This window comes from Haemaphysalis longicornis, unplaced genomic scaffold (genome assembly GCF_048455015.1).
Source record: "Haemaphysalis longicornis isolate Haplotype H1 unplaced genomic scaffold, Haemaphysalis longicornis Haplotype H1 scaffold_1, whole genome shotgun sequence".
Taxonomy (NCBI): domain Eukaryota; kingdom Metazoa; phylum Arthropoda; class Arachnida; order Ixodida; family Ixodidae; genus Haemaphysalis; species Haemaphysalis longicornis.
The window spans coordinates 361,460,551-361,484,990 of record NW_027526203.1 but is presented as its reverse complement, the minus strand read 5'-3'; the positions used below and the strand labels follow the sequence as shown (position 1 = coordinate 361,484,990).

The window sequence follows — 24,440 nt, the reverse complement described above, 5'->3', positions numbered from 1 at the left end:
TTTCTCGCTGAATTTTTGAGCGCGATACTGTGCATCAAACCTAACGTAAAGGCGAAGGCTCGGAGGCCACGGCCCGGCCCTCCCGGTGCGTGTCGTGCCAGAGGGGCTCTGTTGCGCGGCTCCAGACAAGAGCTGTTCTGATACCGAAGAAGACGGCACTGAGTGCCTCGAGAGTGAATTTAGAGAGCTGTCAGCATTCCCATGCGCCATTCCGAATGACTCAACGACGCACGAGTTCGTAAGTGCTGCCGACGATGTGCTGGCTGTAGCGGACATCACCAATGCCGCACAAACGAACCCTACTTGTGGTCCTGACAATGTGGCCCTGACCGCCTACTGATCCGGAGCTTGCGTCAGTGTTCAGATTCGCCACAGTTGTGGCACAGTGTACATCGCCGGATTTTCTCATTTGGATGGCGTTAGACGCTTGAAGACAGTCTGGTGAACATTATGACGCAAAAGAAGGAGCGAGCGAATCTCAGACTATTTCCATGTTAAATAAAGTGCGATGATCGTTGCGCTGTGGTTCGAATTTTCCGTGCTGTGAGGAACAAATCGGCAAGTTACCGCTTCTCGTGACTTTGACAAGGTCTCAGTGATGTGCAGAGTTTCAGATAAGCTTCAGATGGGCATATTTTATATTTAGAATTACCGATATATCGAACTATTTCGCGATCCCCTTGCAGTTCGATATATCCGTATTCGACTGTAATTCAACTACAGAGTGATCGCTTGCTAGTGTGTTGTCCAGACGTGTCCATTTAGCCTTCTTTCACATTGCGTGTGAAGGCGAGGTCAGGTCTTGTGTCTATGGTCACGCTGTTACTGTTTCTTGTGGGGACTTGCAGGACATCGCACTGGCGGAGTTGATTTTGTTGTATGGCACCGGAGAGTGCATTGCCCGCATTGTTGCCATGGCAGCTCCGGGTCATGCGACATGTTACAGTCACCACTGATAAGTTTGTGACCTTTGGGTGGGCCTTCAACAATTTGTCAGTGCTTAAAGCGTTTCGGTCGGAGGGCTCTTAATTGCGTTTTATTGCAGGGTACGATTCCGGAAAATGCAGCTCGGGATAATATATCGTTTCGGGAGGTTAGATCAGTGACATATGTCGTGTGGCCACGAGTTGAAATTTCGCCTGCGCCTCGGTTTCTTAAGAAACACTATAGCATTACAATTGTAATGCTATAGTGTCAGGTAGGTTTTGTGCTGCTTGGAAAGTGAGCATTGACTGTTTGCCTTGGAGGGATTTGCAAGTTAACTGTCATATGGTTAGTTGGTCTTGGGGCTGCTGTCGTCTCTGTGAATGATGATCTATTGTCTACTGGGGCTGCCCGAAGCAGGTGCAGTCTGAGGAGCGTCTTTCTTGGTTTTTAAGTGCGAATGCACTTTATAAGCGACCCCAAACCATCCACCGCCGGCGGCGGCGGCGGCGGCGGCGTCCGCAGTCCTCCTCTCTATATATAAAAAAAACAGCATCCGGCGCCAGGTTTCGATCCGAGGACTTTGCGGCCGCAGCGCGACGCTTTACCGACTAAGCCACGGACGCGACGCTGATATTAGTGTTAGTAACGCGCTTTATATCTTTAACGCATTCAAACTACGTCGTCAGCGGCGTGCGTTGGCGACTCAGCGGCGTTATAGCGGCTTGATAACTGCGTGGTGTACACGTGATACTACAAACCCGATGGAAGAGATGGAAGAGAAGGCGGCGAGGCGGTGGGCTGCGGGGGCCGAGCGCAAGCGCCGCAAGCGGGCCGACAACCGTGCATTCGCACTTTCACATTCTCCCCCTCGGGGAAATGCGGGGGAATTTTTTGTTTGTTTGTTTTGACTTTCCGTCTTCAGGGGCTGTGACGCGTGCGTCGAACGGATGTTTTGTTTGGTTCATGCATATGTTTGGATAATGCTGGCCAGCAGTTCAAATAAGTCATGCATGCTGCTTTCGAGGCAGTCAAGGCGGCTTTTTACGGTTGCAGCTGTAGTGGGCGGCAAACGTTGGGGTGTGGAGGGGCTGGGGTAGTCCTCGATGTGGATTTGGTTATTTTGTTTATAATTGGTTTACCTGTTCTTTCATTTCCGCAAGTCGTTGCTGTAGAGCTGCATGTTGTTGCTTGAGTAGGATATCCTCTTGTTCCATGTTATGCATTGGGATTTGGGGAGGGTGGTGTCTAGAAGAGTGGGTAGGAAGAGAAATCAGTTACGTGGGCGACAAGTAAAGATGATGTAAAAAGTAAGCGTACCACCAGAAGCTAGTAAAACGGTGGTGATCGCTAACCTCATCTGAACATAACTAAAAAGAGCTTTAGGGGTGCTTTTATAAGCCACACGGCACCAGTTCTAGGCGTGTGTGGCGATGCATGCTGCTCACCCCTCCCTTGCGTTCGTCACTTCGAACACTGAATATTTGCGCCGCACGCGCGGGAAAGAATGAATTATTATTCGTCCCACTGCCATTCTTTTTGCAGGAGCGCTGCTGTTTCAGTTGCGCACACAGATTCAGCCGTACTTTGGAGGTATTTCACTATGGCATTGTCACGAGAAGAGGAAGGGCGCAGTGGGTCATGCCGCTGGGGATAAGCGTCGACGAAGCTGTGTGCGGGGCGTGCAGCCTGGGGGAACGCCCTGAAACGGCTGCCTTGTAAATACTGTAAATAGGTCATCTCGTCCTGTAAATAGATCGCTTCATCATCAACAATGGTTCGCGTCATCTGTTCTACCGCCACGTAACAATATCAAAGCATGCCTGTCTCACCGCCCTCACTGTACTGGTAAAGGGTAACAGCGTAGCAACTAGGACGCCGGGGTATCATCGGGCCGTTGTTTCCTTGCCATTAATGCATGGTCAGCAGGCAGGGGCGTAGCCAGAGGGGTGTTTCGGTGTCAGAACACCCCCTGAAATTTTCTGAGCAATGCATTCCCCCCTCCCAATTTGGGCCCTTTTTTGTCCACGCTGTTCACACTCCGCAGCGTAATATTAATATGTAAAAAATAAAAATAGTTACGAAAATGAAATTGAAATGATGTTTGCGTGCAGGCTATTTTTCCTTTGAGGCTTTTTTTTCTTGCCGGCGGCGTATAACAACCCCCCCCCCCCCTCGAAATATATTTCTGGCTGCCCCACTGTCAGCAGGTCACGTGTCACGCGTGTCAAGGACATTAAAACCACGTGGGGAGCGCACGCGTACGCCATGCTAGCGCGAGCACGGGAAAATACGGCGTGGTAGCAGATAACGCAACCCGGAAACGTGTACAGGGTACGTCGCAGACAGGCGGCGCCACGCCAACAGTAAACATTGCCGCGAAAGGCTGTCTGTTTTATTTGGTGTTGGCGACGGGCCACGCGCCGTTAACTCCTTATCGAAGCTAGTGTGCAGGCGTCTTATCTCCTCGGTTGCTAGCAAAGAAGTCACTCGAATGACCGTGTTTTATCGGTATCCGCGCCACATTTCGCGGCCGTTCTACAAACCATCGCATCTGTGTTTAACAGACGACTGGCCGAGTGCACTCCAAGCATCGACATTCCATTCGCCCACTATGACCGCACATGTCAGTTTTTCGGCTTTTTCGCGCTTGTTATTTTGTAACGCAATTTTGAACGAATAAACGTTAGTTCCACTTTTAGATAAGTCGCCATCTGTCTTTATGACGATGAACAAATTCAATTTACACAAGTGCATCGCAGGGAAGACATTTTTCCATTGGCAATATACGAAGACTTATATCGAAACATGGCGGCCCTATGGTGTTTATTGATGCGCAATGCGTCACGTTAAGAACGGACGCACGATGTTGCGAGGGAAGTAGCCCTAGATATGCTTGCGCATTGAAATGTGGGAGATGTAATGAGGTTGAGGGTACGATCGAATGACTTGTCATGAACCGGTAACCGTTATTTCTATTTTTGTTTTTCGGTTCAGTTCCTGTTCGTTTCCGGTTTTTGCTATAGTTTCGGACACCCTAGTTAGAACAAGAATATTTCCTGCATCTTGCTTTTGCTTCGGTGTCAGGTGTTTTGGGCTACAAACTTTTGGCAAAGAGTGCACCGCCATCAGAGGCATACCCAGGATTTTCTTGCAGTTGTGTTCAACAATAATTACAGGGATCATGATCTTTCAATTGTGCGAAAGCGTGCCGTTTAGCGCCGAATAAAACGCCCTTTCACACGGCCAACAAATTCGCCTTTCGAAGGTTATGTGTGAGAATGGACTTTAGCAAGTGCTCGGTGTCAATTCTGGATTATATGTCGATCTTCTCCCTGAATGAAGCCAAGTTACGGATAAAGGTTCTAATAAAGTTGCTATATGAGGAAGGTTGTGGGCCGCCAAAGGGTACGAAGCTAGGAAACAATTAAGATATGTGGCATGTGAGCGGCACATGCCACATTACAGGCATTAACGTATACAGAGAACGGAGGAGTTTGCCGTGACAGGTGCTACTATCCGTATTATTATATAATATATACCCGCAAAAGACAGGAAATATGTGATACGGTGCCCCCATCGTTTTTAGATAAGAATCAATTTGGCAGAATATACATATATCGTGTGCATCCCTCGAAAAGCTCGAGCTTATTGGGTTCGACCTCTCACAAGCTAGAGTCTGCTATATTTTTCGTGGTTTTCGTGTATGTAGTGTCGCGAAGCACTGCTGTTGTTTTGTTTCTCGTTGCCCCTGTTTTCGAGTACTGCTTCCAACGCCCAGGCGTTTTTATTTTCTCTCTGAGAACTGCACGCATCTTGTGCTTGGCGCTCCTCTGCTTGAAGACGAGACTTTCGTGACGACCGCTTGTCGGCAGAAAGTTTCTTTCCCTTTCTACTTCAGTCTCTTTTATGCGCAGTTTTGTGTACTGCCACAATGATTTAACCGGAACTTGTGCCTTCTGCTCTCCACTCTGTGGTATCTTTCAGTAATTGGTTTGCTTCCTTCTGGGTGGAACTTGGTTGATTGCAGCTAAAAAGCCATCTCCCGATTGGTTGACTCGCTCGAAAAGCGCTTGCCAACTGCCGTTGGGGCCTCACTCCGAGACGGTTCTAGCCACCATGGAGAGGGAGCTTGGCCAGATGCCCAGGTTCCGTTGTGCCTTTTGTCTGCGGCTGCCGTTGCCGTAGTCTGCGTTAACATGAATGGTACCAAAATGGCCAACGCTTTTAAGTAATTCGTGTGAAAAGACGAAAAGAAAAATAGCCGCAATTGTGATGTAGCAGCAAAGAAGCCTTGGATAATTGCTAGGCTTTCGTCTTCAAACCTCGCAAGCAGACTGCACTCATATATTCGACAGCATAAAAATAACGTCATCTAATAGTACACATAAAAAGAGTGCTAACTGCAAAACGATTCGTTTCAAACAGGAATGTGCGCGATGCAAACGGCTCATGACGATTGGCCTTTTCGGAGCCGAAACTGAAAAAAGGCAGCCATTACCGGCGGCCGAACGTGACATAGGTGGTGGAACTAAAGCGGGCGCGCCAGCACATGCGGCCGCTCACAGCAGCCTCCAAGTGCGCATTGTAGAAGTGCGCGTTGTAGCGTCGCGTTTCGCACTGTTATTTCCGCAGAACTTCCACTAACATTTTGCCGTGGCTAATGGAGTTAGGCGCAATCCCTACATCTCATTGCTTCAACCCAGATGAAGTAGACCGTCCGGCAGTTATTTCTGCATCGGGATACCTGCCGGAGTAGCAATCCTTGGTGTTGCGCGTAGAGAGCCAGGTTCAGATTAACAAAGTTGTTTGCTTGTATGACATAAAAAAGCAGCTTCGGTTAGCCAGCACCTTGACTATCATCTCGCTTTTTCGTAGGGGAACAAACCGTACTCTGGCGGCAATCAATCGCGCACTCTTTTTAAAGCGAACGCTTCTTAGTGGGACTGATGTCGTCCTGTCAAAAAAATTAATGCATTTCCTTGTAGACCGGTTGGTTGACCGGAAAGCTCTGATAAGATTTCTGTACACACGGCCCGTGCGTGAAACCGGGCTTCCATTGTGTCAAAAGGTTACTTGGAAATCGCGAAAGAGGAACGGTTAAGAGGATAAGACAATACACCTTATCGATCATAAAGAGGGAGTGCAATAGTTTTTCTTTATCTCATAAACCACGTATCTGTATACATTTACATCGTTCGTAGGTGCGTTTACTTAGTGCGTGAAAAATCGTCTCATGGGTTCGTTCTTCGTTTGCGACTTGGGGCTTTGAAGGTTTGACGATCGATTAGACGCACGCTCAGCGAATTTCGGACGCACTTTTAGCGTCGGTTTTGATGCACTTTTGACGCTGTTTTGATGTTAGAAAGATTTCGCGGTTCTCTAAACTTTCTTTGGGACAATCGACCTGTATACAAAAAGGTGGTCACACGGCGGCCAAATCAAAGAAGTGGAGAAAAATACAAATTTACCCAAGAACAGCACCAGCGACAAACAACTACAACAGCAACAAAAATGAGAAACTACACAAAAGAACACCACTTTATGCAAAGCTTGTGCAGTTTTCGGCTCTCGGTCGTCGGCACACAACAGCTCGGGCACCGCACAAATGCAGTTGCGGTCAAAGAGAAGCCCAAGTGTGCGTGGCCGAACTAAGGTTATCAACCGTCCCGAATTTTGCGGGACTGTCCCAACTTTTTATAGAGTCCCGAGTCCCGCGCCGTCCCAGTCGGGGCAGCTATATGTTCCGGATTTGTTCTGGACCGTCCAATTAGAAATTGTTGTGCGATCCAATGCACGCTCAACAAGGCGCGTCATGCTACGGAACACAAAGTTAGCACGAACTTGTCCCGGCAGAGCTACAGGTAGAGCTGAACTTCCAGGTGAAGTGCGACAATTTTTACGAGTACATTCTCCAGCAAAAGCAGTTGTTTCGAGCAGCATGTAGCCAGCTGAAGTACCACTTCAAGAGGCCGCAACAATAAAGAAACAATGGATTTGTCTGGAAGATACCACAATAAAGAAAACTGATTCGTGCCTTCCTATGTTAGGGTACGCTACGCTCCCCCCGTCCCGACTTCTTTTATTGAAGAGTTGGTTACCCTAGGCCAAACACAGTTGCACAACAGAATCCCCTGTGCCCTCCACCCCGCTGCAAGCACTGCTGTCTAAATGAAACCTCATATTTAATGAGGTGGTAAGTGGACAGTCTACTTAGCTTACAAAGACCTATAGGGTGCGGGCAGTTTCCGCATCACCCAGAACGGTTTCCCTTCATTGCGTCGGCGGTGGGTTTACTATGTGTAGAAGAAAACCGAAAACAGATTGTCTGATGAGAAGCCTAAGGAGAACCATACCTTGCTCACAAAAAGAAACTATAGGCAAAATCTATCTGAGAGTTGCTGAGGGTGGTGCTTGTGGCGCGCACCTGGCGCAAGTGCTAGAGGGTGTCTTACATGGACTTCATGGCCCCAGATTCTAAGATGCCCCCTTCGAAAGTTTTGTCAGACCACCGACCAGTCGAATATTTCAAAAACAGTTACACCGCATGCACTTAGGGTGCACTATGGGTTGTCAGACCGGCGGCCGGGGCTCCCGCTCGCCCTTTTGAGCAGCTCTGAGGGCCTCGAAAACGTAACGCTTGACAGATGGGGATGTTCATGTCATCTCCTTTGTTAGTGCTGACAAAGGAGATGTGCAACAGCGCTGTCTTCTTGCGATACAATGTTGGAAAACGTTGCTGGGCAGACAAAAGGAGAAATATTAATTTGAGCAACAGCATTTCAGCCTCAGGGCTTCTTTGTGCGCAACAACCTTTTGCACATAAATCTGTATTCAGCCCTTCCCAATGAAATTGATGGGGTGCCGCAGAAGCTGTGCATCTGAAACATGCAGTGGCTCTGTGCACGAAATTTTGCCGCATGTTAAAGTTCCCGAAGTGGTCTAAATTAATCCGTTGTTTTCCACTACGGTTTGCAACATGGCCCAGCCCCAACTACCTGCGAAGTTGCACTTTTCAAGAATGAAATGCCAGTTGGGTTATAAGCACTTTGAAAATCGTACTGCCATTTCTGCGATGTCTTTTACGATTTCTGCGTTAAATTTCGAGGGAGAAGCACCAAAGTGGAATCGTTCACAATGCAGAGCCACCCCACCCGTGAAGTTCATCCCGATGCTGCCAGAGCCAGTCGCCAGTATTCGTCGTCGGGTTACCAGAGTGGACGAGACCCAGAGATGACTGTCTTGGCCACGCCGCTCTTTATCATACTAACCAGTTTGAAGTACATCTAATTCATACCATTAACATTTTCGCGAAATACTAAGCATTCACACTCGTTGACTAAACCATCGTGTTGGCCCCTTGGCCTTGCGCCACAGAACTACAAACAATGCATACATACATTCTAAGACAATCCTGTGATTTCGTTTCACCACAATGCACTTGATTGACCAATCCGCGCAGTCAGCAAACAAATTTCGGCAAATGACGATGTCAGGAATATGATTTGACTGACGTTCTGACGTTCTGCACTGCGCAGTGCGACAGCGCAGATTGAATTTTTAGGTCAGTGGTATGCACATTACTGTTATTCACCGAATTTGCCTTGTTGGCGGCGTGGATTGGTCACTCAAGTGCATTGTGGTTAAGCTGTACCCTGACCTGCTTTATAAGTTATAACGCCGGTCGTGAGCTGGACCACCGGACTGCCTTAGAGTGCGCGTTATAGTGTGGCTCCCGACGCTCAAAATCGTCTTGGAAGGGTAGACCATGAGCAGCTGGGTGTCGAACCGGAACCGAAACGAACCAAAAACTGGTACCGAGCTGGTATTTTTGACAACTTATCCCGAACCAGAACTGAACTGAAAAAAAAAAAAAAAAGGAACGGTTACGAGTTCGCGACAAATCCGTTTGACCCTTCGTTGTCGATAACGGGGGGAGTGTCATTTGGCGCTTTTGTCTTCCCGCACCGTCAACACAGATGAATCAAAACGCTATAAATGCTGTCTTCATGGCCACAACATGGGGAAAGGATTGCACACCAATGTTGTATTGCTGCTGGTCGTGCAAGCAGGGTGCAAGGCTGGGTCTCACTCTCGAGACATCTTGTAGGACAGTCGAAGCACTGACATTGCCATATGCCCTCGTTGGGACTTAGGCCGCGAGATTTCTGAGATTGCTGCACTGCGGACCCGCCAAGGCTGAAACCCTAAATGTGCCTACTTTCAGCGCGTCAAATGTGTTTAAATACCGGCTAGTTTACATAATCGTAACAATGAATCAATAGCGCGACGGACGGGACACAGGAAGTAAGAGACGCCCACTTGCGCCGACTATAGCAACCATATGTTTTTGTTGGTTCGGGGCATCGGCTTTATACAAGCAAGGCCAACCCCATGCAACAAAAAAGGAAGAAAGGGGGCGAAGGGGACCGCAGAAATAAGTTTTTAAAACACTCAACAGGAAATTCCAATGCTAAGTTTCGTTTGTCAATTCTAAATTCGAGATTGTAACCTTTCGAATTGAGAGGTGCGGCTGCACTGTTGGCCACTAGACATTCGTGTTCACCAAATGCCTCCTAAGTATTTCGTACGGTAGCCTCTTGTACAGGAAAAGCTGCTCTTCACAGGCCAATGGGACGCCCTCTTGTGCGTGCGTGGGTGTGGGCTTGCGTGTGTGCTTGGGCGTGCGCGCAGTTTATGTGAATTGTTTTGGTACAGGCAGGGGCGTAGACAGCAGGGGGGGGGGCTTCCTTGAAAATTTTTCATGCCAGGTTTGCGTGCGATTAAAGTTGCCTGAAGAACCGCATGAAGTGGCCTGCAGGCGCACATGCGCAGTTTATGTGGAAGTTTTTTTGTGGATTGTTTTGGTACAGGCAAGGGCGTAATCGAGAGGGGGGGGGGCACACCGCACCTTCCCCTCGCCCCGAAAATTTTTCATGCCAGGTTTGTGCGCGATTACAGTCGTCTGAAGAAGGGCCTGAAGTGGCCTGCAGGCGCGGAACCTGCACGTTCATGCAAAACTGAAAATAAAGACTGATCCCTGTGACCGCTCCAAATGGTGTGCATGTGGAGGCCCCTATGGGCCTCCATTTCTGGTACCGACATTTCTAGCACTTTGAATGCAGAGTGTATATGAATTTTTAAGGGCCTCTCGTTGCCCATGCTTTACATCTCCAGAACAGACATCAGAGCTAGTCAGTAGCTATTAATCATAAAAAAAAAAACAGCCAACAGCAACAGGATGCGAGGGGAGTAGACACAGCAGCACCTGTGTCGTGTATACTGTCTTTGCGTCCTGTTGTTGTTGCGTTGTTTTCTTATGCAGCATCTGCAGGTCAACGCATGGCTGATGAAGCACTCTTAGTGGCCCTTGCTGTTCTGTACGATGGGTTGCATGATTTGACTGGTTTCTTGTGCACTAGTAGCTTAATTTGCTTTAGCAGTCATTTCCTGTTTGTCTCGTGAACAACTGCGATAAACAACTTCTAAACTCCATTTTATTGTGTGTTATGTTGCGTATTCTAGGGTTTCAAAAAAAAGTGAACGGAATTTCAGACTTAACGGCAGAATTTCAAACATCCGCAAGTTTCATTCGATCAAAATTCAATGCTATGTTGCGTGTGGGTGAACCATGTGAGCCTCTTACATTTTGATGCATTCTATCAGCTAAGCTCTAAAAAATTATTTTTCTTAAAAATTTTACTTAAACTGCCCTGTCACCTGGAAAACAGTTTGTATTTTCGCTCCCATTTTTCGATGAAATGTATAAATGGTGGATGAGCTTCTTGGGCTCATATCCCCTGTTTCAAGCAATTCCCTGGCTGAAGGAGGCCTCGGTAGTCGTTGCATGGCCCTGTTTCTGTAGACAATGTCTTTACCTGTGCTTACACTAACTCTACTCACAAATATTTCCATATCGCTTGGATTGGTCCCGCGGCAGTGCATCTCGAGAAGTGCGATTAATGCAACGTCGTCAGCTTGAGCCCTCACTTTGTCCTGATATCAGTGATCTGACCTTCAACTGCTTGTCTTTCAGGCCTCAGTCTGCAGTGATTTCGGAGCCACAGAAGCTTGTCACCAGCTACCATTGTGAGCCAAGTGAACGGAGCTTGTCTGGTGAAACGTATGGAAGGCACATAGACAATGCTGCTGCCAAGTGGGCCAATGATGTGGGCTGGGTGTTTCAACATGATGGCCAACAAATCACCTTTGCCAACTACAAAGAAGATGTAAGTAAATCACTCCTTTGTGGGGTTTAAAATATTTGCTTTGCTCTGCAGATAGATGGCATGAACAGGTACTTAGTAGCAGATATGGCCTGAGGACTCCTCAGCATGGCCGAGGCATAAAGGAGGTGTATAATGAGGCAACAAGCGGGATGCAACAAGCACTGTGGTACTGCAGTGTACCTGCCGCAGTAAGGCGTTGTGCTGCTAAGCCAAAGGATGTGGGTTCGATCCCAGCCATGCTGGCTGATTTTCAGATTGAGACGAAAAGCAAAAATGTTCATGTGTCAAGATTATGGTGCACGTTAAAGATACCCAGGCGGTCAAAATTAATCACAGCCCTCCACTGCGGCTTGCCTCATAGCCCAGGTGCAGCTTCAGCGCGTTAAACCTGCCATTTTTTATTATTCTATTAATTAGATCGGGGCCTGGCTGTGATGTTAGTATCAGAGGTGTGCAAATATTCAAAACTTCATATACTTTGCGAATAATGTTCACTATTCGATTCAATTCACAGTGCAATTTTACCGTTCAAAGTATTTGAAGTTTTTGTACATTTGAAATTTACGAATAATAGATCTGTAAAAGTTGGTTCTGCCACATGACGTGCGAACAGTTTCAACGCACCCCATGGCGTGCTGTTTTGGGTTGGCTTTTTGCATGATGCCAAAGCTATGCAAAAAGGCTTAGCAGTGCAAGCCTTGCATGCAGCAAGTGTTTGCTAATGCTCGTGTGTTATCCGAAGTGGAGCACTACCTGTGTAAAATTTATAAGCCGAAAAGAAGTTTCCTGTCAATATCGTGGCATGAGTTGAATCATCAAGTGTTATTACTTGGTGGCTTGCAGTGAGGTCATCTCAGCCACTAGCATGCCTAGACCCTTTTCAATGACTAGAGCCAGTTGAACCTGTACTACCTTGCTTGCCTATTGTGCTTTAATCCCTCGGGAAAGGTGGACCGTGTCTGCAGAGGATTGTTGTCTGCTGGCTTCACCAAAGGTGACGTCATTGCCATCTGGTCCCCTAACACGTACAACTGGATAGTCCTCTACGGTGCTATGGCAAAGGCTGGGATTCTCTCTGTGAGTATGCTGGTTTACAGCCTTGCTACCCCCCTTTCCTCTTTGTTTGAAAGCTCACTGGGCCCTTACGGAATGTGACTAATTTGTTGTAATCGTAGCTGACACCTTTAATAAGGGGGCTCGAAGTTGTAGCCATGTGATAAAACATCCAGCTGACCTTTTCCAGGGAAGCTAGTCCAGCAAATGGCACGAATTTGCGTGAAGTGTTGTAAAATTCACTGGTAGCCTGCCCAGTAAATTCCAGCTATGCTCTTGTCGGCAGTGAGTGTAAATGCCATTTGGTATCTTTCATGAGGATTATGTGGGCTGTAGCCATCACTCTACAGCGGCAAGAGAACTCCACTTGTTATGCCAGGGTTCCTGCTCTTTACTCGCCGTCAAATATATCGTAAGTGTTGGATGTCTAGCAAGTGTTGGATGCTCAGTGAGCATCCAACACTTGCTAGCCACTTGCTGTGTTTGCTATTTCCCACTCCTATTGGAGTACAGCAGTTGGGAAGCCAGCCGAATCTATAAACCATGACGAATTAATATGGCGTATCCGAGGATTTTCAAGGGGCTCATAAAAATTGTGTAGAAAGGTACATAGCTATGTGTTTGAGTCAGCATTGTCCTGGCATTGTAATGTGATTCTCGTCTTCTGCCCCATGATAGGTGCGTGTCGAAGTTCCAGTACTGCACAATGCATGAATTTCATTTTTACTAATGACATTGAAAACGTGCATGCAGGCGCAAAACCGAGAGATCCACTTCATTAAAGGCATTTTATGCTTAAGATATTTGTAAGATAGGCCTGAGTTGACAGAGAACAGAAATGTTCACCTTTGCACGAATGAGAAAATTAGGCAAGAGGAGAATGCTAAGGGTGTAGAGGGGGTACTAATGTGTCTGGGGCTTAAAAGTTTAGGGCTTGTTCAATGGGTTGTTTTACATGGGTTTTGAGATTGTGGACTTGTTTTGAAGTATCGTAGCTTTACGGATCGAGGCTCAGCTGTATTTATGTAGACAACCTTGACATCCGAGCCATTTTCATGATGCATCCTTAAATCTTAAGGGCATGGTCTAAAGCAATTAATTTTTTGGAGGGAAACCAGGTAAACACAGGAGCGCTTTTGTAATATAATGCAGAAATGTTTCTTAGAGTAATTAAGGGAATTGTCAGTGCAAATTTGTGACATTTTTTTATAACGTTGAGGCCATTGGGTAGTATCTCAAGGGGAATTTTTTTACATCTTTCAGTGTATGTCTATACCTTTTTCTTTGCCTATCTTTTTCAACAGGCTTGCGTTCACCCTGCTTATACCGCTGCAGAATTTGAGAAAGTACTGACAAAGGTTGGTTGTTTTTCTATCTTTTTTTTTTTTTCTGACTGTCTTGAGTTTGGAGCAAACCTGGGCGTTTAGTGGCCATTTTTTTTTTCTTTTTTGTTGCCAGCAGTGAGTAGCAAAAAGTTCTCAGTTTCAGGTTAGTGTTGTAACACAAAATGACTACAAAATGAACTGAAATTTATGTGTCACTGGAAGACCGTGTCTTCAAAACTGTATGGTTATTGCTTATATACACAGTTCTGTTTTACTGCTGTTAAATCCTTGCAAAATCGCTTGCAGGAAGTGCCTTGTGCAGATTTGACAGTCGGCACCATGAAACAATTACTTTTTTTGTTACATCTTCTTTAATGAAATAAATCAATATTTACACAGCTCATGATTATGCCATTAAACAAGTGTAATTAAAATGAAATATATTTTTATTCATCTATTCACCATTGTCACATTTGAAGCTGTCACAAGATATGAGACTATAAAAACATGAAAGTAAAGCATCTTCAGGGCAATAAATAATCATGCGCTAGGGAGACCAAATTATTGGCGTACTGTGCAAATGGCTTGGATATGAATTTTATCAATGTTACAAACAAGCAGCAAATCAAGCTGAACCACAGTTACGAAACAAAACAGAAAAGGAGTGAAGTAAAGCAAGCAGTGTGCTTGCTTGTATACGTTGATGATGAGTTGTGACCTTGATGCTGTTTTTTTTTCTCTATCTCTAACTAAATGCAAGTCTTGAGCAGTTTCCGGCATTTAAAAGAGTGCTTCGACTCCTATGCACTTGCAGGTGCTCTTGCATTCTTAGTCAGGCATGTAACTGAATGGCACACTTTCGCTTAAAATCATTGCCTATTTCCAGCCAGGGGTGACATCGTCTGACACCATAGTCATAGCTTGACAGGTTTTTATTACTGCTTTTGCTATCATGTTGGAGCCATAGTCATAGCTTGATAGGGTGTTGTAGCAGTTTTTGTCATTCGGTTTTATGGCTTCATTTCAGTTTTTTTTCTTCTAGTTATTGGCTGCCCAGCAAAAAAGATGAAAGGAGGAGAAGGGAGGTACAGGACAAAACTGCTGATGTTATTTTTCTTGTACCCATCGATGTAAACAATTTGCCAGGTCCGCCATGATTTTTCATAAAGGACGGCAAATGCTTGGCAGGATCTGCAGTGGTCACAGCAGCACGCCGTTCTTGCTTGTGTCCTAGATCATGGGCATAGTGCTCTGCAGCGAATATCGTGTAAACCCTTGTAAGAGTTGCAGTAAAGTTCAGTTCGGTGTGGTAGAGGGGTATTCACCACCATGGAGGAACGTGGGCTTGAGGATAGGTAGCACAGAGAAGTGGTTGAGTGAAGAAAGAGTATTCACCTGTATTTAGAGGGCGAATAATGAACACGAAGGGTGCAAGACAAAAGACAACTGAGTCAAGATGAAATACTACACCACAGTGCCCAAAGGGGTATTGCTGCACAATCTCTAGGTGAAGCCCGCAAGCCGAAAGGTGCCAAACTGCCGCATGGTTGGCTAAATAAATGTGTGGGGCTCTAGGGCCTAGACGCCACCACGGGGGTCAATATTGCTTGCGACCGCACATAGCTGCAGCTACAGACCCACTTGTCAGATATTTTCACGCAATTGCCGGCTTTTTCAACCAAGCGGCCACCAGTTAGCAGTTCACAAATTACATTGGACCGTGGCTCCCACTCCCTCTCTGTCTAATACAGTCACGGAGGGGAGAGAAGTTTTTCTCAGTTGTCACTCTGGGTGCTGGAATGGTGGAAGCCATCACAAAAGTTCACAACCAAGCACTGGCCCACGGTGGCAGCCACCACTTAGGACCCTGCTGCAGGAAGACGCAACAAAACCAACAAAACCAAACAGAAGCAACAAAACTGCCGTCACTACAGTTGCATCACCCAAGGCTTTGGCTCGATATTTAAAAAAAAAGAAAACATTTGGAAATGATTTGTGTATGAGTCGCACCCCAGCTTTCATGGTGCACCAGCCACTGACTGGTGCTGGCCGGATGCAGCCCCACAGCCATTGCAGTGCTGCGGCTCATGACGCGGCACATGCAGTACTTTTGGCCTGACCAGCCTGATGTTGATTATTTGCATCTCTGTTACACCTTAGCATGACGGATACCTTGCCCGTCACATTTTTTTCTTTTTTTTTTCTTTTCAGTTTATAGTGACAAGGGCCTAGGCCACTACTTTCCTAAGAGAAGTTATTTTCTTAAGATTAAAGAAAGCATTCACTCATGCTAGGAGTACACCTAGAACCTTTCTAGCCACCCTAGTACACCCTCAAACGACAGGAGGAGAGCTGTAGACAAGAGTGAAATGAGGATATAGATAAAATGCTTGGACATTCACACTGGCCGGGTTACATGCAGCTGCGATGAGGGCATCCTCAGCTCTTAGTTTTTCCCTCTTCATCCAGCCATGCTGTGCCGATGCTGTCAAGCCTAGCATGTGCGTGCTGGCATAGAACAAGGCATGCACACGGCGCAAAATGGGCAGGGTTTTTTTTCTTTGTCACAGACTTTGATTTAGTGCACATTTTTTGCACTAAAAGATGGGATATATAAACTATAATTGTAAATTATGCATCCACAAATCACTTAAATAAATAAATTTCATAGATTACATTTCTCGCCTTCGTAAAAAAAAATTTTTGGGAGGCCCGTGAAAAGGTCGTACCCCAAAAATCCTCTCCTGAATCCACCAAAATGTGACCCTTGTGCACAAGAGGTTACTGGGCTCGCATTTAGGCAGACAAAGAAAGTGTGCTGCGCTGTTAGCCAATAAAAAAGGGGAGATGTGTCACATATGCACACCCGATACAGTACCTCTGCGGAATGTCTTGTGCTGTCTGGTAGTACAGCAGAACAGTGACCAGGCGACACTTAAAAGAAACTCACCTTTGCATCCGCACCTAGGTGAAGGCTTTTTTCCTACACTTTCCTTCTTTCTAACCATGGATGCACCCTAGCAGACATGAAGGTGTCATGTTGGGGGAAATGGTCAAATCCATTCTTCCTAGAAAACTTTTCTCTTAGTTTGCTTATTGTTAATTGATAGATGTGCTGTATGCACTAAGTGCTAAAAGTGTAATCACTTTAAGTGGGAAAAACTCAACTGCTTCCCCAGATCTATTTGCCTTCTGGCAAAGTTTCCTGGCAAGTGCAAAGTACCTTGTAGCATAGGTATGCAGCGTAGATTTCTTTTTTTCTTTTTGACGTGCAGGTGAAATTCACGGGCATCTATGTTCCTGAGTCGTTCAAGATTCTGAAGTACTACGAGTCCCTCTGTGGCTTGATCCCAGAATTGAAAGACTCCAAGCCTGGCCAGCTCAGTTCCAAGAAGTGAGGCATGCTGTTACATTTATCCTAAAAAAATGAAAGGCAAATTACCTGCAGCAAACAAAACAAAAGATGAAGTTTTATTCTTAAAGCACACATTTTAAAAAAAACTTTTACACATTTTATAGGCATTGAATATTATGGCATTGAATATTATATGATTAGGCAGTATCCTTGGCATTGAGACAAATAAAATTTTATTCATTTTATGAAAACTGCTAAAGGTTCCATTTACCATCTGCTAAAGATAAGGAAGTGTATCTTTTATCTTTTAGCTATAACTCGGTTCTTTTAAGCCACATAAATGAACAGTGCCTAAAATGTACAAGCCAGACGTACATTCTTTGATAACAAAAGTTTAAAAAGACACTAAAGACTAAATACAAGTTGCTCTAGATCAATAAATTAGCTCATTGAGAACACAAATATGCCACTCTTTTTGTAGGTTTGTGTAGGTTTTCATAAATAAGATAGAAAATAGTGAAAACGTGAAGACAGGTGTTGCCGCCCCTGGCTATACCGCGCAACTTACACCAGAAGCGGTTAAAATTCCACGACAAATACTTTAACAGTATACCTTCAGAAGTATATAAAAACATAACTGGAAGTCTTTTTAGTGTCATGTTTGAACTTCGAAGAACAAAGAGGAAGCTAGAAAGAATATCATGAGGGCACAGCCGATCATATTCATGAGAGCACCCCAAACACCAACAAGTTCGTTTCAGTTTTGATGCAGTATATGGCGTAATACCGAAGCAGACAATTGTACGACCCTTGCACTGTACTCTGGGCATAGCTACATTTATTATGACCCTCTGCGTGCCATTGCTGCGCTTAAAAAAAAAAAAAAGCACAGGAACGTTGATTTTGGCTAAGCGAAACATCTGGCGTACGTAACGCCTTCCGTAGATCCCACTGAATGGTGCTAATCATTTACTCTTGGGGCGGTTCCGCTGTGTGAGGAGGCATGCATGAGATACACAAAAGCAGTTGGTTCGACGCTAACATTCGCGCAGCCAAAAAAGGACAATATGCTGTTCTTTAACAAAGTGCACAATACTCATCACTGGTCCAATGAAGAAACATTTTGTTTAGTGGTCCAGAGCAGCAAAGGACGTGTGAGTTCAGGAAAGCATGGCTGATTTGACCGAAGCCATGGAGGAAATTAACGAAACCGCTTGGCATATGGTAGCGTTGGTTTTATTCAGTTGCTTCTTGATTGATTGATAGTGGGGTTTAACGCGCCGACGCTAAACAGGCGATGAGGCATTGCCGTAGTGGAGGGCTCCGGATTAATTTTGACCACCTCGGGATTTTTAACATGTGCCGAAATCTTGGAACACACGGGCGTTTTTGCTTTTTGCCTCCATCAGAAAAGCGGCCGCCGCGGCCGGGAATCGAACCCGCGTCCTCGTGCTCAGCAGCGCAACGCCTTAGCCACTGAGCCACCACAACGGGTTATTCAGTTGCTTCTATGCTGCTAAACATCACCACTGCCTCGCTTGCTTCCGGCAAACAGCAGCAGCAGCAGCCGCTGTTTGCATCATGGAATCGCTGCGAGGGTGATGAGGAAGGGAACTGCATTGTTTTATTGGCGATTTCTCAGCAATTAAGGCACCTTTTGGCACCTAATCAATGCTAAAGTGGCTATGGGAAGGTCGGGCTTTCATTTGAAACCAACTTGCTGGCTGCCTTCAATGTCAGCCGGAATCTGTCACAGCCGAAATCTGTCTGCCACAACTGTCACAGTTGTGACAGTGACACGACTGTTTTTAGAGTCAGTGACCAAAGTCCATTGCCCAGTTTTCCACTGGAGATTTGAATTATGTAAAACATAGATTAGGCTATACGATACTTTTGAGGGCATAGATGGTGCATTGCAAATGTGCAAACTGTGTTTTAATGCTGGAAACATTGCTGTGGTATACACGTAAAAAATATGTGATGCACATCTGCAAGCACATCTGTGGGGTTGTGGGGTAACAACCATCCCACGCTTCATTGAGCATGAAAAATTATAAATATAGGGCATTAAAAATATAATTTTGAGAAGCCAAGGCAAATTTATATGACTAACTCTAGAAATGCAAGCACCGTGTAACTCTCATTTTTAAGTTTTTTGTTTTTTGGTTTTTGCATGAAGTATATTAAACTTGACTTTGCAGATATCTTTGACACTAGCGCACTTTAAAAAGGTCCCCTCATAGCTCCTCCTAGTTTCCAATTTTAAAGGAATTTGTTGGGTTTTCAACAATGACAGATTTCATCTCGAATCTGTTTGCAGGTATCCATTCTTGAAAAGCGTGATTGTGGAGAGTGACAAGGCATTGCCGTGAGTATTTTTGTTCACGCCTGTGATTTATATGAGGCATTTGTGAGAAGCAGTTTTTTTGTGGGAGCTGACGTGCGAACCACACGTCTACATGTACTGGGTTGCTTTCAAGTGCCACACTTTTACATTTCTCATAAATTTCTCATAATCACAACTAGGTGTGTGCGAGCAGTGAAAAATTTTGTTGTGTGAAATAGGCTACTGCATGGGCCCAGATCTACTAAAGGGCCAGGGTGGGCCAATGATGCTTATTTTTCTGCCCCAGGCCAAGCAGGCCTCGGTTGGGCTGTGTTCTCTGAAGGCAGTAAGGTGGGCTTCGTAGTGTGCTGTTCTTCAGCTCATAGGGTTCAGTTCGTCGCCATGGCAGTTAGCACAGCATGCGATGAATTCACTTACATAGAACTCCACTCTTGTGTTAGCATTTAAAGGGTTGCATCTGCACAAGCATCTTTGGTGTGTCCTTGTGTTGTAATCATGTTAAAAAAAATCGCATAACAATGTAAATGAATGTTTTGATACCCTTCTGAATGACTGGGGCAAAAACAAGAAGATTGAGGTCATATCGTGACTGCGCATCGGAGCTGATTACATCAGCCATGAGTGAAGGAGGAGCACCCAGAGGTTGTGGCTGACCATCATGCTGGGGGGAACGACAATGATGGGCACCACTGCAGCAGCAGTGCCAATAACAGCATCATGTTTCCCCAGCCCTTATGCTAGCTTCCATCAAGTATAAGTACGGCTCAAGCATGTACAGCCAGTGACGAGTGAAATGCAAACAGGAAAATGAAAATCTGAGTGCCCGGATTTTAGCCTTCGTTTATTTAAGGTGAAATATTGGCAGGGGGAACTGTGACATTTTGTATCAACAGGCCCATGGTGTTATTTTACTTCCAGAAGCCAAAACCATCATTTCGGTACACTCTCATATTTTTCAGTTTGCATTTAATTTGTCACCTGTAGTGATCGAGCATGTGCAAAAGAAATTTGTACGGCCACTTCCTAAAACTCTCCTGCCATATATTCGCTTGCAACAGCAGCCCGAAATGGCAAATCTAGACTAATTGTATGAAAGACGAGGCCTTTGAGATGATTTGGCAACATTCTATTTTCTATCCATGTGTGCAAGAGATGGTTCCATATTTTGCATTTGGGTTCCTACACTGACAGTTGTGTATGCGGCACTGCCGTGGGGGGGATTTTTTTCTGCCATATTACTTTGTGTGCATGGTTGTTCACAACTTTTAACCAATGAAGCCGTTCTCAGTGAATGCCACAACAGCAGTTGCAACATTGACAAGGTATTGTGAAATGTGAATCACTTAAGGGGGACTCTGTAAAACATTCTTATGGGGCTTGTTGCGTCATCACCAACGAGCTTGAAAACCATTGTGCACCAATACGATAAGTTTTGCATATCCATGAAAATGCTCCAAACAGCCGAATTTGCTTATTTTGGTATGTCATTTTTGTACTGAAATTAAGAACTAAAACTCTTGCTTGCTAGGCAGTTAGCACCATGTATTGAAAACTACAGGTTTTCCCGCTCAATTTAATCCAATCGCCATACAATTTAATCCAAACGCCAGCCAATTTAATCCAAGTGCTATCTAATTTAATACAAACGCCATCGAATTTAATCCAGGTGCCAGCGAATTTAATCCAAGTGCCAACCAATTTAATCCAAGTGCCAACCAATTTAATCCAGCTTTTGGAAGGTTGTTCAGGAGTGTTTTGTGCGTCATTAGGCGAGCTTTGCGGGCTTTGATGCGCGTGATGTGATGAAAACGTGGTGCTCCTTGATGTCTTACGTGCGAAATGTCATGTGCGCGTAGCTCAATGGACATTTACTAACAACCGCAGATCAGGAGAGCGGTCTCGTTTGATCCGTAGGTGGCGTGGGGTGATCGTCTGCGAGATCGTCATGAGTCGTCTGCTCGCGTATTGTTACCCCAGCATATTTGCCAGCGTATTTTCATGCGAGTAGACGACAATTCTGCCGCCAGCAGGCGTTATTTCTGACGATCTCGCAGACGATATTATAATTCAGAAATATTGCTTAACACTTCAGAAAATCATGAATGAGTTTTTACCAACGAAATGTCTTAAGGCATTGTTACGTGAGGAGCAGACGATAACTCTGACGCGAGTTACGCTACGCTGGCAAGTCGGGTGGCGTAACAATACCGGAACACACGATACGTCTAAGAAACTCGCAGACGATCACCACACGGCACTGACGGATTAAAAATACCGCTGTCCTGGCCTGCGGGTGTTAAAAACTGTCCCGAGGAAGACCGAAGAAAGCGTCGGGTGAAGGCAAGAAAAAGTACAACTCCGTTCCAAATGTCGACAAAGCCCGGATAGTTGAGGTTTATGGGCATGGTGGCGACTTGAAGCTTCTAGCTGAGACGCTTGCCATAAACGTTAAAACGGCCATTGAGAACATCAGTCCCGTTTAATGTGCAACGTATGACAGACACAACGTTTCGTTAGTTCGCGCTGCCATTAACATGGAGAATATGTAACCACATTCAGTACGATGGCTACATATTTCACCTCGAGATATCGCGAGGTGTCGTAAGACTGTTCACTTTTTCCTTGTGTGCTGTAATGTGAAAGACCCACTAAATAAAGAATTTTACATGGTCAAGTCATATAGCCGTTATGACCACATGCAATTTTATAAGACGTGCGGATCGTGTGTCATGAAAACGAGTAAATCAAAGGGGCTTATTTCATATCCGTTTGGCCATAACCGGGTAACGGCAGAATCGAGGGGGAGGGGGGGGGGGTAAAAGTGGTGAGATGTCTAAGTGATTATTTAACACTCTCAAGTCTGACTGCAACTACAGGTTTTCCGGCTCAGGTTAATCCAAATGTCCATAAAATATTTAATCCAAGCGCTAACCACTTTAATTCCTTCGCCATCAAAATTCACCCAGGTACCGCAAGAATGTTCAGGAGAGTTTTGGGCGAAATTGGGCACAGCTTTGCGGACTTTGTTGCGAGTGGTGTCGTGAAAACGTGGTGTTTCTTGATCCATTATGGGCAAAATGTCTTATGCGAACACCTCAATATACATTTACCAACACGCGCAGATCATTTCTGTGAGCTGATCGTCTGCAACAGTACCGTCGATAACACATGTCAGAAGTACTGTCTCATCTTCGTGTAACAATGCCCTCAGAATTTCCTTTGATAAAGACACATTACATAAATGCCCTTTGCATTTTGATTTTCAATAATTCAATGATTTTATGCAGTGTTAGGCAATATTTCCGAATTATAGTATCGTCTGCGAGATCGTCAGAAATATAGCCTGCTGGCGACGGAAGTGTCGTCTGCTCGTGTAAAAATACGCTGAAAAATCTGCTGAGGTAACAATACGCGAGCAGACGACACATCTGACGATCTCGCAGACGATCACCCCACGTCACCTACGGATCAAACGAGACCGCTCTCCTGATCTGCGGTTGTTAGTAAATGTCCATTGAGCTACGCGCACATGACATTTCGCACGTAAGACATCAAGGAGCACCACGTTTTCATCACATCACGCACATCAAAGCCCGCAAAGCTCGCCTAATGACGCACAAAACACCCCTGAACAACCTTCCAAAAGCTGGATTAAATTGGTTGGCACTTGGATTAAATTCGCTGGCACCTGGATTAAATTCGATGGCGTTTGGATTAAATTAGATGGCACTTGGATTAAATTGGCTGGCGCTTGGATTAAATTGTATGGCGATTGGATTAAATTGAGCGGGAAAACCTGTAGATAGAGCAAAATGTGTTTTTTGTTTAATTTTTTACTTCAGTAAAGAAATGATATACGTATTTTTAAAAGAAGCAAACTAGGTTGTTAGGAACATTTTCACGGATCTGTGAAACTTTTTGTATCAATACACAATGCTTTTTAAGCCCGTGGGCCTTATGGGGATGTGATCAGGTGAGTCCACGTGCTGCAATGCTTGCATGTTCTTAGAAAGAACATCTGCATTTTTGTCCAATCTTTTTTCAAGCAGTTTTTTTGAAGAGTGCATTAGCATGGCAATACTACTGTTCTATAGATATACATATATATTTACTTTTTTATTCCGCATAAAGGGACATTAAACCAAACCTGCGCTGCAAAATGCATACAAGATCTCATGTAGCCTTTGACAAATGTGTCCACACTAGTGCACCCACCACCTATGCATGTAATCCAGAGATAGCTGTCCACGCTAGCAGTGTTAGGGTAGTTTTTGCAGCAGTTTCACTCTGACTGGTTTGGTGTCATTTGGGGGTTAGGACTCTGAACTAAATTATTTTGGCACCAGCAACCAAAACAGTAGAGCCAATGCACTTTTGACAAAGACTGAATTTAGAGCAGATGTGTGCACAAGTTTTATTGAGCACTAGTGATGACCCTGGGCTTAACAAGCTCTTTGTGAATAGGTGCTGTCTGCTTTGATTGAATTTGTATACAGTTTTGGAAATCTTTTAGGTTCTTGTAAGTTTGTCACCTCATTACAATTATTCCTCTGTTTTGTTGGCAGTTATAGAGCCCACATTGAAAAGTTCGCACGCAGTCAAAGCTCCATTTGTGCAAGTGTGTGAGCACAAACAAGCAGACAGGTCTCTAGTACACCATTGTGAACAATAGTATTAATTGTTGCCGCCAGCCAAAAGGTATCACTTTAAAAAGTGGCCTTGAGTGCCTGAACGTGAGGACACCTCACACTCCAAGACACTCCTCCTTATCTGGTTGGACCACCTCTGAGCCAGACAGCTTCTAACTTGCAAGCACAGTGCCTTTCTGTTGAGGAAAACGACTCACTGTCGCATCACCTGCGCGTGTCGTGCATGCAGGTGTGTCTTATAGAAGTTGGGCCCATGCCACTTGCATACTCACTCACTTGCGTGCTTGCTTGCTTATACGTTCTAGTTTTAAATTAACCGTAGTGCAATGCATAGAGTGCACTTCACTGGCGCAGTGCTTACCGCAATTTTTTCTCCTTTCAAGGGGCTGCATTAACTGGCAGGAAATCCTGCATGGAGGAAATGCTGATTTAGCTGAAGCAGAGAAGAAAGTCTGTATGGATGACCCCATCACCATTGTGTTCACTTCGGTGAGTCTGAAATGTTTCTTTTCTAGGTTCTCTGGTAGGTAGACAATAGAGGCAGGGAATGAAGGTGTC

The 24,440-nt window shown here is 45.2% G+C and overlaps 1 protein-coding gene across 1 annotated transcript in view; it reads left to right on the top strand.

Annotated features, from left to right (window-relative positions):
* LOC144154991 (medium-chain acyl-CoA ligase ACSF2, mitochondrial-like) overlaps window positions 1-24,440 on the top strand; it is a 70,787-nt gene that overhangs the window by 29,595 nt on the left and 16,752 nt on the right. Inside the window, exons 2-7 of the mRNA XM_077686159.1 lie at window positions 10,961-11,153; window positions 12,102-12,230; window positions 13,511-13,564; window positions 16,807-16,925; window positions 19,207-19,254; window positions 24,266-24,371. Of these exons, the coding sequence (XP_077542285.1) occupies window positions 10,961-11,153; window positions 12,102-12,230; window positions 13,511-13,564; window positions 16,807-16,925; window positions 19,207-19,254; window positions 24,266-24,371 (649 nt within the window). The remainder of the gene's footprint in view (window positions 1-10,960; window positions 11,154-12,101; window positions 12,231-13,510; window positions 13,565-16,806; window positions 16,926-19,206; window positions 19,255-24,265; window positions 24,372-24,440) is intronic.